Here is a 14,897-nt window from a genome sequence, read left to right as displayed (position 1 = left end):
TAATCTAATTATTTTCTTTCAGTAGGAATTTTTTGAAACAGGTTTGTTTTTATCCATCCTCTTATTTAGTAACATTTTGTATATTAATGTTTCTTCTTCCATTTCCAGTGCTGTTTAAGTGAATTTTGTATTATGCATATCACATAACGTGCTTTATGTTACTAAAGAATTTTTACTACCAAAAGTATTACAGGTAAAGCGAAATTAAAAGCCAGTTTAAATATTTAAGCAAACAGGGGTAATTCTTAGCAGATTTACAAGTCAGCAGTCGATTTTTTTTCTCTGTTTAAGCCTCAATATGGGAAATAGGAGCAACGCTTCAGACTTATGATAATTTCATGTAAAATCATCTTTGCAGTATTTAAAAAAAAACATTTCTCAGAAGAATTGAGAGTAACTTTGTGTAAATTTATATAATACATTAAGAGCACATGTATGCGTGTATGTCAGTTCCCTTTAGCGATGGGGATTACCTGTGTTGTCACCACTAACCCCCCCCCAGCCCCCCACCCCTTCCTCCGTTACTAAGCTTATTGTTTTCACAAATAGTGGTGGAGTTGTTAGCCCATGGTATAGTCACCCATCGACATACTAACCTTAGGTAACGTTTTTTATAGCCATTGACTGACTAGCTGAGCAGTAAACGGTTAGTGTCGTTAGTAAGATAACTTACACATTTATTATTTTTTTATATTCTATTTTATTTATCTAATAAAAAATATACATGTTTTAAAGTCAACAATAACTCCATCAATATTGTCCACATGAATAAAAAATCAATGAGTAATGAAGATAATGGAAAATACTATAAATTGAGGCAGAAAAAATTGTATATATATGTATATTTCAAAGACTTTTTTAAGACTTGAAAATTGTTATAAAAATCTACAAAACTCGTAATAACTCAAAAACTGTTCAGCCAATTTGTTTGAAATTACCCTTCATGCATGCAAAAAGTTTGAAACAAATTGAATGATAAATAATGGAAGTCAGTGTTAAGTGACACCTCCCCCCCCTTAACAACACTTTCATGTGCGGCCTTATATGTATATGTATATATATATATATATATATATATATATATATATGTGTGTGTGTGTGTGTGTGTGTGTGTGTGTGTGTGTGTGTGTAACTCAATTCTTATTAGCGCATATATTAACTAGAAGTACAATGTGTTGCAAGCGACGGTTTTCCTAGAGCACTGGAGACGAGAAAAAGCTTTACGCTCGAGGTCAAAGTCATAAGAAGTTCTTGAGCTCTCTTTTCGTGAAGCTGTTTTCATTGCCAAAATTCCTTCGTCAGCTTCTTTGACCTGTGGCCTTGAAAACGAAATCCCACGTGACTTGTCTTCGCGGGAATGAAAGTCACATGACCTCGTTTCGATATATCGCTTCGAATAGGTCTCATGACTTTAAAGAGAAGGAGTCATATATATTATATACAAATATATATATATATATATATATATATATATATATATATATATATATATATATATATATATATATATACTGTATGTACATATATATATATATATATATACTGTATGTATATATATATATATATATATATATATATATATATATATATATATATATATATATATATATATATATATAATCAAGACGTAATCAGTTGGGCCTGAGTTCTCTGTGACACTACCCTGCTTGGCACGTACCCTTTCTCTCGTGCTTTATACCCTTGATCTTTCGAGATGTTAGGAATGCGCCGATTTTAGTTATTTCAGTATTATTATTTAATTTTCCGCAGAGGTTAGAGTGCGTTTGTTTAGTATTAATTGTACTCGTACTGTATTTTCTTCGTAAAACCTGTAATGTAATAACTGACGGTTTGAGAACAGATTTGATTAAGGTAAATGAGCTATAGAAGCCACGGTTTTATGCCCACCGAAACTTTGATAATATCTATTCACTACATTTCCTACTTAGAATACAAACTTTTCATTGATAAGTGAATTTCCTGTTAAACGCAGATAAACTTTCACAATATATTTTCTTCATTCTAAATTTGTCACAAGTTTGGTAGCCAAGCGTTAGAACACTTTTTATATCAATAAACTCAAACAAACTTTATGCTCACTTGTCTGAAGAACGCTCTTTTTTTTTTGACAATTTTCACTGGATTCAATTTTTCCATTTTTTGTTCCCTTTAACCCCCGTGGTCTCTGAAGGCAAATGAAAACGGAAGTAACATGGTTCTCTTATTTAGTTGTTTGACCCTGTATATTTCGTGATAGCTGTTGCAGAAAAAATATATACCGGACATTGATTATATATACATTATATATATATATATATATGTATATATATATATATATATATATATATATATATATATATATATATATATATATATATATATATATGTATGTATGTATATGTGTGTATTTAATGTTTTGTTAAAAATTGTAAGAACAGGTGGAGTGCAGGAAACGCCTATACAAAATAAACAAATAAAAAGTGGAAGAGCGGTATGTTTCCTGTTAATATCTCCACCTCAGTAGACAAAGGAGTGTACATATTACCTGAACTATAACGCTCCGTCGTTCTCTATCTGTCTCAGTTAAATGGGCATTCCGTCTAACACACACACACACACTATATATATATATATATATATATATATATATATATATATATATATATATATATATATATATATATATATATATATATATATATACACACATATACATATATGTATATTTATGTGTGTATATATATATATATATATATATATATATATATATATATATATATATGAGTGACTGTGTGAACTGCATTGGTTTTGGTTATTTACCTTTCGTTCTCTTCTGTTATTGTGAAACGCTTTTAGAAAAACATATTCTCCCTGAATTGCACTTCGTGAAATGCAAACTTCTATCTTCAGCAGTGATTCGTGAAATAATGAACAAAATTTAGAAAGAAACGTTGTTCTTATTGACACATCTCGTTGCCCTGGAGATTAGGTCAATCTACTGAAGTTTAACCAGTTTTAGTTTTCTGAAAAAAAAATATACAGTATATATATATATATATATATATATATATATATATATATATATATATATATATATATATATATATATATATATATATATATATATATATATTGTGCCGGCTTTGTCTGTCCGTCCGCACTTTTGCTTGTCCTTACTTTTTTTTTGCCCGTCCTCAGATCCTAAAAGCTACTGAGGCTAGAGGGTTGCAAATTGGTATATTGATAATCCACCCTCCAATCATCAAACATACCAAATTGCAGCCCTCTAGCCTTAGTAGCTTTGATTTTATTTTAGGTTAAAGTTAGCCATAATCGTGCCTCTGTCAGCGATATAGGATAGGCCACCACCTGGCCGTGATTAAAGTTTCATGGGCCGCGGCTCATACCACATTATACCGAGACCACCGAAAGGTAGATCTATTTTTGGTGGCCTTGATTATATGCTGTACAGAAAACTGGATTGCGCCGAAGAAACTTATTTACTTTTTTTATTGTTCTTTTCCTTGGTTAAAAGGCAAGGGAATTAGTTATGTTCACAGACAGAAATGAGATTAATACTGGATTTGTCTTTTTTTTATTATGCGGGTAATCCTTTTGTCGACGGGAGGAAGATCTCATGCCGCCTTTGGATTATAAATATTGGATTCCTGGGGACTTTGAAACGCTGCCTCTACTAAAAGTAGTTATTCTCTGTAAGTTGTTTCAGTGTTATCTTAAAATTCTTATCCCAAAAGATTTCTTGAGAACAAAATAATACCTTTTGGATTAATCCTGTTTGGTGAAAGCGTGTAGTAGAGTTATATGTGAATACACACACACACACACACAAAGTCTTAGTTGCGTTTGGACTTTTTTAAGTAACATCAGCAACTGTTTAATTTTTCTTAACAAAGCAGTCTGTATTCTGACTTAATATCAGAATTGTCGTAGTGGTCTTGAATTATTATTACTTTGACGTTGGTGACCTTCTTTCGTGTTTGTGTATAATAAAGAATTAATTGGTTTGTGTGTGATTCTGTTGAAACATTTTGTCATTCAACAAACCAGAACCTTGTCACCCTTATAGTATAATATATTTTTGTTATCTCCTCAAACGAATTAAAAAAAAAGTTAGCATGTTCACCATTGGAGCTTGTTTATCTCATTGTCCGTCTGTCCACAAGCTGTATATAAATATTTATTGATGAATTTCACAGATTTATATTGATATACAAAGAAGACTACTTGCTTTTAAAATGCACCTCGGTACCGAATACGAATTCATCCATTTTTATGTTTTGATAAGTCCAGTCTTCTGACGTTTAACAAATAGTAGACTTACTCACATGTGAAAAACCGAATTTGATGGATAAAGTTCAGGCAGCATGGAACTGGCATTAGTATCTCTGTGATATACAAATCCAATTGGTAAGGATGCCATTGTAATCTAGTTTTCTTTGGAATCGCGTTGGCGTCTGTAACTCAATGATCCCTTATCTACTTTGGCCACACCAGAGTTTATGTCGGTATTCCAAGATTACCGAGAACCCATCTCATTAGTCGAGATAATGAGCCCGAGTGCTGAAAGATTCGATCCATCATTGGCCATCAAAGAGGAGACGCAAAACGTCTCTGACGTGTCTTCCATTTCGATCTGTCGCCGAAGACGCGATCGTGACTTCAAAAAGAAGAAGAACAAGAACAAGAACAAGAAGAATAGCTTTGGCTCATCGATGTTTGAATAATAGACGTACAGCTGTTGTTGAATGAAAACAAAGCAGAGTGAAAGAAAGAAAGAACAAAGAACTAGAGAGGAATAAGTGAGAGGGACAATTACTCCTTTGTATAAAGTCAAGGTGATACAGGGCATAGGATTTATTCTTATGCCTTGGTTAAGAAGGTAAGATAGTGGACAAAAGGATTAATTAGGAGGAATAGTAGGGGAGTTTAGACAAAGATGAGGGTATTGGGATCAAGTGTCTGTTATGAAACAGTTATGTGACGGTTTATAAATCTGTTTAAGTGCTCGCTCTCTCTCTCTCGCATGTAGAGAGTTGAGTGGCATAGTTATTCTTTACCAAACATTCCAATGAATTTTCTTAATTATTTTGCAAATTGATGTCCTGATATTGTTTATGGTTCATAAACATCCTTTATGTTGGCCAAACAGGTGTGATTAGTTTCTCTCAGGCACAAATCTGAAGTTATCCTTTTAGCAGCAAGGAGTATTATAGCTCCAAAGGGAAGTTAAACCCCCAAAATCCACCCCCACCCCCGATTTGAATCGAATTATAAAGAAATTTGCGTTGTCTGGAAATCAGTGGAGGAGGTCCCAATGTACGCGAAAGGAAGAGGGAATATGTGTGAGCAAAGTTACGAACTTCTGTTACCACTACCTTTTTATTAAAATGTTACTAAATTAGGCGACAGAATCTACTGGAGAGAAACCGCGCCGCCGCCGCCGCGGCCGCAAGTATTCCCAGTTCATTTGTTCCGTAAATAGTTCCATGCTCCTGCCGCCGTTTAATTGGAGCGGTAATGGAATGCCGCGCAACATACCGCGGTATATTCTGGTTTCTCAATTTGCTCTGGCAATTATGAATTCCTCTCATCTATTTTCTGGTGTCGTAGCAGACAGTGATTACCTGTGCGAGGAACTGACAGACAGATACAACACAAACAGCGAAACGTGCATGCACTCTCGCAAATTTCGCTCCGATGTTTATTTCTGTTTGACGATTGATAATTTTATTTGATTTTAAACGTTGTAAATGGCGAACGTCATAGGTCTTCCCTCTCTTTGAATTTTTATGTTTACATTCCAACAGCAGAAATATCGACGGAGCTTAGGTCTACGGAATATAAAACTTTGGTGCATACTTTAACTTGAAATTGCCTTGCGCCTTCGTCTTGAGTGTACTGTGGTTTTCTCGACTACTGCTCGTGCTTTTTTTATATTTTCCTCTTGTTGGTTTCTTAGATTCATTTTCCATTCTTATTTTCACTCTGTTTCTCTGCCTTTTTGACAGTTTATTTCATATATGGACACTTCTGTGGAAGTTCACTTAACAAGTTGAAGGTTTGTTTTTTCTTAATATTCATAAATGAATGCGCGTTCACTTCAGATGAGGCCAATATGGCGTCGTTCATCATCCTTTTTCTTTCTTCTTTCAGGCGATGAATCGGAGCAGCCAGTGTCCATCATGCTGAACAACATGGAATCAGAGATTGTGTTTGTGAATTTGGCTACGCCTCAAGATCTACAGGTAAGGGGACGATGACCAAACTTTTCCTTGATGAAAAACAACACATTGTTTTCGAAATACAAATACTTGACAGCGGGCTTTGCTCTTGACAGCCTCTGCCCACAAAGTCGACCTGGGTCAAACATTAGTTAAAATTTTTCACGCTGGTAATCATTACTTTCATTTAGTATGCCTTAATTGTGTTCATAGCATACAACCAAGACAAGGATCATTTTTACTTTTACATAGTTTTTATCAATCTATATTTATATACAGGAAACAACTGAAGTTGAGTTTGAGTATAATGTACTTGGTGCGATACATCTAAAATGCAGATGCAAAATTATTTAAATTTTGCTGTCTTTTTTTGAGCCGGGTACATTAGAACATGGTAAAATTAAATAACAAAACATAAATTAGTTATATTTTAAAAAAATTAATAAATAAAGAAGAGAAGAGAAAATGTGCTTTACCTTTACTCCCAAATGCCTAGGCACATTTCTGAATACTGAAAATTGTCACATTTTCTTACATAAGTGAGTGTGTGTGGGTGGAAGACAAAAGGAGATTCCTAGATATTAGCTTTTCGTCTTCTAAAGGGGAGTATCAGATCACAGTCTGTGGCTGTGTTGAGTTAGAAGCGGTGGAGGATTAAAATTAACACCAACACTGTGCAGCGGGAAGTGTCTCTGCCAGATACCTCCAACCAAAAAATATATCATTCTCTTAAGCAGTGCATTCTAACCAATCCCAACTCCTTAGGTTTGATCCACGTAGATCATGGCATTCCCATTCTTTTAGAACCTTGAGGTGCCTATGTAAGAGAATGCCTTACAATCCCTTCAGGCTGTAAGCAAAGAGCATGTCCTTGCCAACATCACTGAATGTTCTCTACAAGACTGAATTTTCCAGAATCTCTAAATCATCCAGAAATTTTCATTGTCATTCCAAGATCCCCCTTCATAGACTAAAGTTTGTCTCCGTGAATTATATGAATATTTATTAACATGCAGTGTAAGTCTGTTTGATGCCAACACTTTGCTAAGCATACCTGTTACCTGATTGGCTTTCGGTATTTTAACAAATTCGCATACAAGAGATTCGTCATCTCTAGTAACTTACGAGACTCCTAAATAAGGCAACGTCATCGGTTGAGTTACAGTGCTAATACCTTCTACCCCACCATGTTCTGACTTCATACCCTCCAAGATAACAACATTGATTTTAAGACCAGCAACACTTATTGTTTCCTTCGGTCTGCTATTTAATGCATGCAAGTTTCTACACTCCTATTAAGCAATGCCACAGCAACTGTATAAACAATATCTGCCAGATGCCCACCATCAATCTATTTAGTTCTTTCTGTGTTTCCTTCAGCTGTCCTGTGCATAACAATATCATAAGCACTGCAACAAACTAAGTGGAGATGAGCATATCCTGTGCCTTCACCTACTCTGAATGGTCTGGTATATTCAGCACACATCTTGCTCTGAACCCGCACATGCAACTGACAACACTAAATATGTTCTGTCACTTAATCCTGCTACGATTTCCTCTAGTTCCTGACTCTATCTGTGTTTGACGAGACTCTTTAGCCATAGTATGAACTTACCAGGAGAAGGCCACTGAAATAAAACTGGTTCATGCCTGGAAATTGCTGTCAATGGGGCAGTGGAAAACTATGGCGGTGTGGTACAAAAAAAAAACATACTTTAAGGAACAGTAGGGGGTGCTTGGTCTATGAATCACATACCCTGGTTAGCTAAGAACCACACTCCATGTGATGGTGGCTTCTTAACCGAGGAACTGAGCTGCTGAATCCTGTTAGGATTCCAACCCCGTCATTATGAACAATCAACATCGAGTTAGGCAAACTCGAACCCAGGCAGAATTGAATCAAACCAGGTACACATAAGCCAGTCTATGAGCAGTTTAACCAGACTTAGCTACTGGGTCAGATTAGACATTGGCAGGGTATTAAATGAGGCTGAAGTGGATGATAAATTCGAGCTTAGATATCACGAGAATTTTTTCTTTTTGCTTGCTGGACTTTGGAAATGTGACGGAACTTCTCTTCTTTATCCGACGCTACTGCTATTGCTATAATCACTGTTTTTACTAGAACGATTGCGACGATGTCTGCTTATATTATTATTATTATTACATAACAGAACGAGATGTCCAGGTCTAACCCGCCAGATGGCTGGATGATCGTCTACAGCATCACAGACAAAGCATCCTTCCAGAGAGCTGGAGAGGACCTATCGAAACTGAACAGCAATGCTCTCCTTCGAGGGCGAGCAGTCATCCTCGTGGGAAACAAGTGCGAGCTCGTTCGTTCGAGAGCTGTCAGTATTGATGGTAAGATGATATGCACCGCTGTTGTCAAATTGAATGGGCCTTCTGCCGGCGCGAATTTTTACGTTTTGACTAACCTTGTACAAAAGTCAGTGCCTTTTTACTTCTTTGTCTTTGTATATTTTTTATAGATTTTGGCAACTACATTTGATATATTGCTTTTATATATTTTTTCCCTAGGGGTGCACCTCCCCTATTACAGCTCAAAGTAAGGTGTAATAAAGGTTGCATGCAGCGTCCCCTTAACGTAAGATGCATTACTTTTTGAATTTTGTATTGTGTGGTTTTTTTTTCTTTCCTGACAAGCCAGATTTCCGTGCGATTTTCCGTGTTTTTAATGCAGATTTCCTTGAAGCTGTCTATGACTTAGATCCGGATTTCCATTAAGCTCCCTTCGATTTAGCTCAAATTTTCCATCAAGGTGCTACTTCGGCTTGAATCATATTTCCAATAAGATTTCCTTGATTTAAATCCAGTTTCCAATAAGCTTCCTGTTGGTCCTTTCTAGAGTTCCATTAATCTTTTTTAAGTTTTCTTAGATATAGATCCACATCTAGTTATAAGGAGTTTATTTTTGGCATTTGGATACAAATTTCCAAGAAATGACCATTGATTTACGTTCAGATTCAGACTTTTCATGCAATCCACGAAGATTTCTTTGATATGAATCCAGAGCCTAGCATTTTTTTCTCTTGTTTTTGCCTTATGTTGTATCTCTTGTCGCTGCAGCTTCTTTTATTCTGACGTAATACTTATATAAGCGTTCATCCCCCTCAGATGGCCGTGATCTTGCCTGTAGCTACGGTGGCAAATTCATGGAGATCAGTGTGGGCATGAACCACAGGTGCGACGAACTTCTGGTTGGAGTCCTAAATCAGCTTCGTCTTAAAGGAGAGATGGAGCCAGACGAGGAGGAGGAAGCTCCCAAGGAAAGGAGTTGGACAAGGTTAGTGTTTGCCACCTCATCTGTTATTTTTCTTTAATACAATATCCAGTTCTTAAGCTATCTTGTTGGTCATTGGTTATTGCCCAAAGATTTATGTATCTGTACGTTTTGTCTGTTTAATCATTTCTCAAGAATTACGTAGTTTAGAGAAAATTGCAGTACTTTCTGTGCATTACATAAGGTTGAATATCTTTAGCATGATTAAAGCAAGCTTTTCCAATCTGTTCTTTAAGATTAGACAGCTAAATCGATCCATACCTGTGTTTATTTTGGAGCCCTCTTATTGGTACTTATTAATCTGTTCACCCTGGGTTCTTTTATTTCAAAGTATTTTTATACAAAACATATTCTTCATTGCTATAGGCATTTTTTATCGATATGTTTGTCGTTTCTTCTTAGAAAGTAAATATCCCATATCTTTTTTGCACTGCTGACTATCCTTTTACCTTCAACATTACTTGCATATAACTTGAAAATCGGTTAATTATGAGAGATATCTGTAGGCTGCGACAATATTATTTTTACTTTCCACAATTCAGTAAATGATCAGAAAGTTTTAGTGTATGCACATGTTCCAAATTAAGCCTTCATAGCATACAAGTGGTTTCTTTAACAATCGATGCCAACGGAAGCGGAAGAAGAAAATGACCGATCTTTCTAAAGAGGAATATTGCAGAACTCGGGTACTGTGTCTTCTAAGTTCTAAAAGGATTGTTTCTTTTGCAGTGCTGGACTATTTTTATGTGGTTGTATTACCAGATCATTTATCTTGAATTTTACATATTTGAATGCCTGTTGTGTTCGTTCAGTTATCATTTTTCTTCTAAATATTTTAGTAGTACGATATACTGGGCAGTGTAAAAAGTTTACGGTATAGATTATGCGAATATAAGAATATTACTTTTAAATCCTGTTCAAACATTTCAAGATCATGTGACTATGCCGAGGCAGTTTCAGTTGCATATGTGTGTATGAAAGGCTTACCGTGATCGCCATTGGTTTAATGTCTGCATTTCACAAATCAGCAGTTGTATATGTACAGCCCAGTGCAGGGTTTTTCCCAAAATGTCAGTCTTTGAGTTAAGGATCGCTAATTTTTATCTTTCCAAATATGTAATATTTCCACTTACTCTCATTTTGAGGGTACTAATACAAGATTTTAAAGACTTTCATCAATTCTAAACTAACCTTTAGCACTGTTGATTCACATTTATTATACAAATTTTCAGACCCCAGTTAAGAGAATATTCAGCAATATGGAATTTTTAATGAAACGGTAAACATCTAACTCTGATTACTTGTTTCCAGGAACCGCAGCCTCATGAGAGCATCCATGAAGGCGAAAAGGGTTATCAACAGGATTATGGGAAAAACTGAAGCAAAATATAAGAATTGCGAGGACTTCCAAAGCTAGGGTCACAGGATGAGTAGCTCCCAAAACAATTAGGTCTTGCAGGTAAGTTTGGTGAAGATCCAAATGGAGTTTTAAAAAAAAGTTTGGGGGTTCTTTCACCCAAACTCGTCCAGTTTTGTCGTTTTTGTATTTTAAATATCTTTTTTTCCAGATGAACGAATTATGCTATACTATACGTGTCCCAGTAGTTTTTACTTGCTTATTGCAACACTTGCAAGTCACTTTCCAGCGTTCTTTTGCTCTCTAATGTCGTTTCATAGTTGATTGTTGAACCCTTATGCAAGGCCTTTGAATATTGATGCTTTCAGTACTATTCCTACAGGAAACAGTTAAGTTCAGTATTGGTGTTATAGTTCTAAGGTCTAACAAACTCGTTAAGTTCAAGACAACCTTGGCAATTAATAGAAATTCAAACTTTTACCCATAGATTTTAGAGCTTCCTACAGCATACCTAACCGTAAGGTTCTTATGTGTACAATTTGAAGCTTGGGTGCCGGAGGCTGTCTTCTTGACTTCGTTCGGTCTCTTAGTAACTGACAACAGGGCTGTCGATTTTGTTTTTGGTAATCTTGACCTAGCTTGTGTGGTATTCCACAGGCTTTGACATAGATCTAGAAAGACTATGAACATGGTGATGTTGGGGCGTTTGTTTGAACCCCAGCAAAACTAAGAATGCAGTGCTTGTAGAAACCAGGTATTGTGTATGGGCTACTTGTATGAACTAGAGCCCATGCTGACATAAGACAAGCTTAATCTAATACCTGATACAGTTTTGCTTCAGAACTTTTGATCTGACACAAGGCATGCTTAATCTAATACCAGCAACAGTCTTGCGTCAGATCTTCTCCATGTACCATGGTTTTGAATAGTGTCTCCTACATTCCAGAATCTTTATACAGTATTTTGGAATAGGTTTTTCGTGGTGGAGGTCTCCTTTTCCCCCAAAAATGGTACTTATAATTTCGAACACTGTCCGGAAGTAGCTGCTGCCAAAGAACTGCTGCATGGTACTCACTTTGAGGAGCATCAGCATCCACACTGTGCCTAGGTGCAATGTTGTCATACTCTCCAGTACCAGAAGCTTTCTTTCCTTTCGCTGTTAAACTCTGGAACAGTTTTCCTTCCAGCATTGTTGATGGAAATGTTCGTAAGCTCGAAATCAAGTGTAAGACTACTTAAAAGCACCTTGCAGAAGGAAAACGAGAGGAGGGCTGACAAAGATAAAAAAAATAACAATGATAAAATAATAGTAAAAATACATAATTTGTTTTTTTATGAACAGACTTCCATCAGAAGACCGACAGAATTCCAGTTGGTTCTTTGCGTTGCCCCTCACATCCTGGGCTTGTTCCCCTTGGACCTTCGTTGCAACGTCCCTTCTGCCCTAATTATCAAGAAAACTTATGCCCATCTCGGTTATCTTCTTTAATACATTCTTCCCCAACTTTGGCACTGCAAAATATATTCAAGACGACAGACCTAAGTAAACCCCACAGATTTACGTCTTATTTCATTGTGTAAATTAATTTATGGCTCCTGAATTTCTTGTTTCGTGCTGTACATGATAAAGATCCATTGCCTTTGATTTAATTAGGCTGCTTAAGAGCCACTTTAGGAGCTCGTCATCAAGTGTCCAAAAGTCTGGGCTCTATTGATAACTTCACGAGTTACATAACCAAAACACCCATCCTTGCAATCAGGATTGATTTCTCTTGCTCTCAAATATGTGTGAGCGTAGCTGCAAGCTGACTGGCCAGGAGAGCGTAATGATTTTGTGATTGGCCCCTCTCTTTTCTTGCTGAGTGGCCCGGGAGATGTTCGTGTTTGACACTTGGTCGACAATAACCTGGATTTTAATGCAGCTTCTGACCTTACCAAATTCGATTTGACTGTTTGAACAGACACATGTGGTAGCCCTTGCGGCTTCCCGCACGTTGACACGAATAGTAAAGAAAGTGACTTAACTGGTCTACATGCCTTTCTTGAAGTGCAGACCTCAGTTCCAAAAATATGAATCCGTCTACTAGAAAACTTACACTATCGTTTTGAAACTAGATCATAGAATTTTCAAAAGTGAGAAGTCACCGTATTCTAAAAAGAGGGTCCCTGTCGTTGAAACTACTACTTACATGATACCGGAAAGAATGTATAGAAACCAGTTCTGTTCCACCTTTGAGCTTACCCTTGAATCTTTTAGGAAATCAGCAGAAAAAAATAGTTTCGTTACCACATTCACAAAAAAAAAAAAATAACATTAAACATAGTAGATAATGTTCTACTTTTCAAAAGGGTTTCCTGAGAATTTGTTTGAACCAGTAAAAATATGAAGGGGAATTTTTGTAGTGATCATTGGAGAGTAGTATGGATGTTCAGGAATACTTTTCAACTTGCGAATACAAATCATGTCGTTAACTGGGAAATGGTGTTCTTTATAAGCCTATTTTTCCCAACAGGTAAAGTGATTTGTATACTTAAATGATAGACTTTGCTCGAAAATTTTTAAAGATTGCTAAATATAACAATGCCTTTATCTTTTTGTTTCCCTAAAAATACTGTAGAGGCTCCAGATGAAATTTGCAGCATATCACAGGTCCACTGGAACATCCTGTTATCTAGTCTGAGTTCCTTTTTTTTTTTTTTTTTTTTTCAAGGAAACTCTGCTTTTCCAAAGGGCAGTTGAGTAAAAATAACACCCCAGTATTTCTGATGCAGTACTTTTCCTTTCAGGAGCCTCAAGTGCTGACGAGATCAGTTCGTAGATGGAAACAAAGAAGCCCTCCACTTAGCCCCTCTTTTTAGAACCTGTCTCTGGGCAAACGAGGGTCGTGACCCAGCCCCAAAAAAAAAAAACCTAGACCTCGACACGTTCACTCTTAAGGTAATGGTAAGATAACGACGATGATAACGATGCTTGAAAAAGATCTTCCTCTTCATCGCCCAAGCCTTATCGCCTCGGGTTCATCTTTCTGAAATCATCGTCGTCATCAAAATGAACCCCCTCATCAGTCCTCTCTCGTGTGTGAGGGAACTGCGTTGATCGTGAACTTTTAGATTTTAAGCAAAACATTTTACTTCTCTTGTAAAGGATAGTGTGCTAGATAATTTGCCAGTCACATGGCCCCTTTTGGATGGCGTCGACTCTGGTGGTTTCTATTTCCTTTTTATCTTTTGTCGAATTCTTGTGGTTCTGCTGAGAAGTGGTGTTGCACGAAATACCCAGGAGAGAAAACAAGTGCAACGGTAATGATGACACTTCGTCTGTAGATAGAAAATGATACATATATATATTATATATAGTATAGATTTTCAAAAACATAGATAATAATGATGTTCTTTTTCCCCCCCCTCAGATACTATTATTGCATTATATCTCTTTAAGATTGTACTTCCATTCTCCATATTCGTCTTCTCTAAGCATCCTTGAATATATTTAAGAGACTTTCCCCGCCCCCCCATTGCGGAAAATGTAAAGCCAAACGTAGCTCTGTAGGTTTGGTACAACGCGACTTGGAAATGACATCCTCATTTCTCTTATCGATCTCTTTGCTGAGTAGCGCTGGGATGACTTTGTGCTTAGCTCCTAGGTGACTTGTGTATCAGGATGCTGACACTCCAGCAATCGGCTGATGATGAATGTGCAACAGATGTCTGATGTTATGAGCTTACTGACATTGTCTGACATTTAATGCTTTAGGTATTGCTAACATTTGTGGGACAGTAACCATAGCACATAATGCATTGCATATATATATATATATATATATATATATATATATATATATATATATATATATATATATATATAAAATGTAAACATGTGATCATAACTGTTTCAAAAGATATATTTGTTCTCACCTAGTCAACTAAAACAAATTGCTTATCATCTGTAGATGTCTTGAATACAAATTAGAAATGTGAGCTCCATTTTACAGTG

At 36.2% G+C, this 14,897-nt stretch overlaps 1 protein-coding gene across 2 annotated transcripts in view; it reads left to right on the top strand.

Moving 5' to 3' along the window:
- The window catches only part of LOC136849234 (GTP-binding protein RAD), a 450,918-nt gene extending 437,091 nt beyond the window's left edge, over positions 1–13,827 (top strand). For both annotated transcript variants that reach the window (XM_067122464.1, XM_067122463.1), the window contains exons 4-8: positions 6,175–6,266; positions 8,417–8,606; positions 9,381–9,549; positions 10,858–11,005; positions 13,691–13,827. In XM_067122464.1, the coding sequence (XP_066978565.1) occupies positions 6,175–6,266; positions 8,417–8,606; positions 9,381–9,549; positions 10,858–10,963 (557 nt within the window). In that variant the 3' untranslated portion in view covers positions 10,964–11,005; positions 13,691–13,827. The remainder of the gene's footprint in view (positions 1–6,174; positions 6,267–8,416; positions 8,607–9,380; positions 9,550–10,857; positions 11,006–13,690) is intronic.
- Positions 13,828–14,897: the final 1,070 nt, after the last annotated feature.

The sequence above is a fragment of the Macrobrachium rosenbergii genome, chromosome 20 (assembly GCF_040412425.1).
Source record: "Macrobrachium rosenbergii isolate ZJJX-2024 chromosome 20, ASM4041242v1, whole genome shotgun sequence".
Classification (NCBI taxonomy): domain Eukaryota; kingdom Metazoa; phylum Arthropoda; class Malacostraca; order Decapoda; family Palaemonidae; genus Macrobrachium; species Macrobrachium rosenbergii.
The sequence above is the reverse complement of the archived record's forward strand: the minus strand, read 5'-3'. Positions and strand labels throughout refer to the sequence as shown.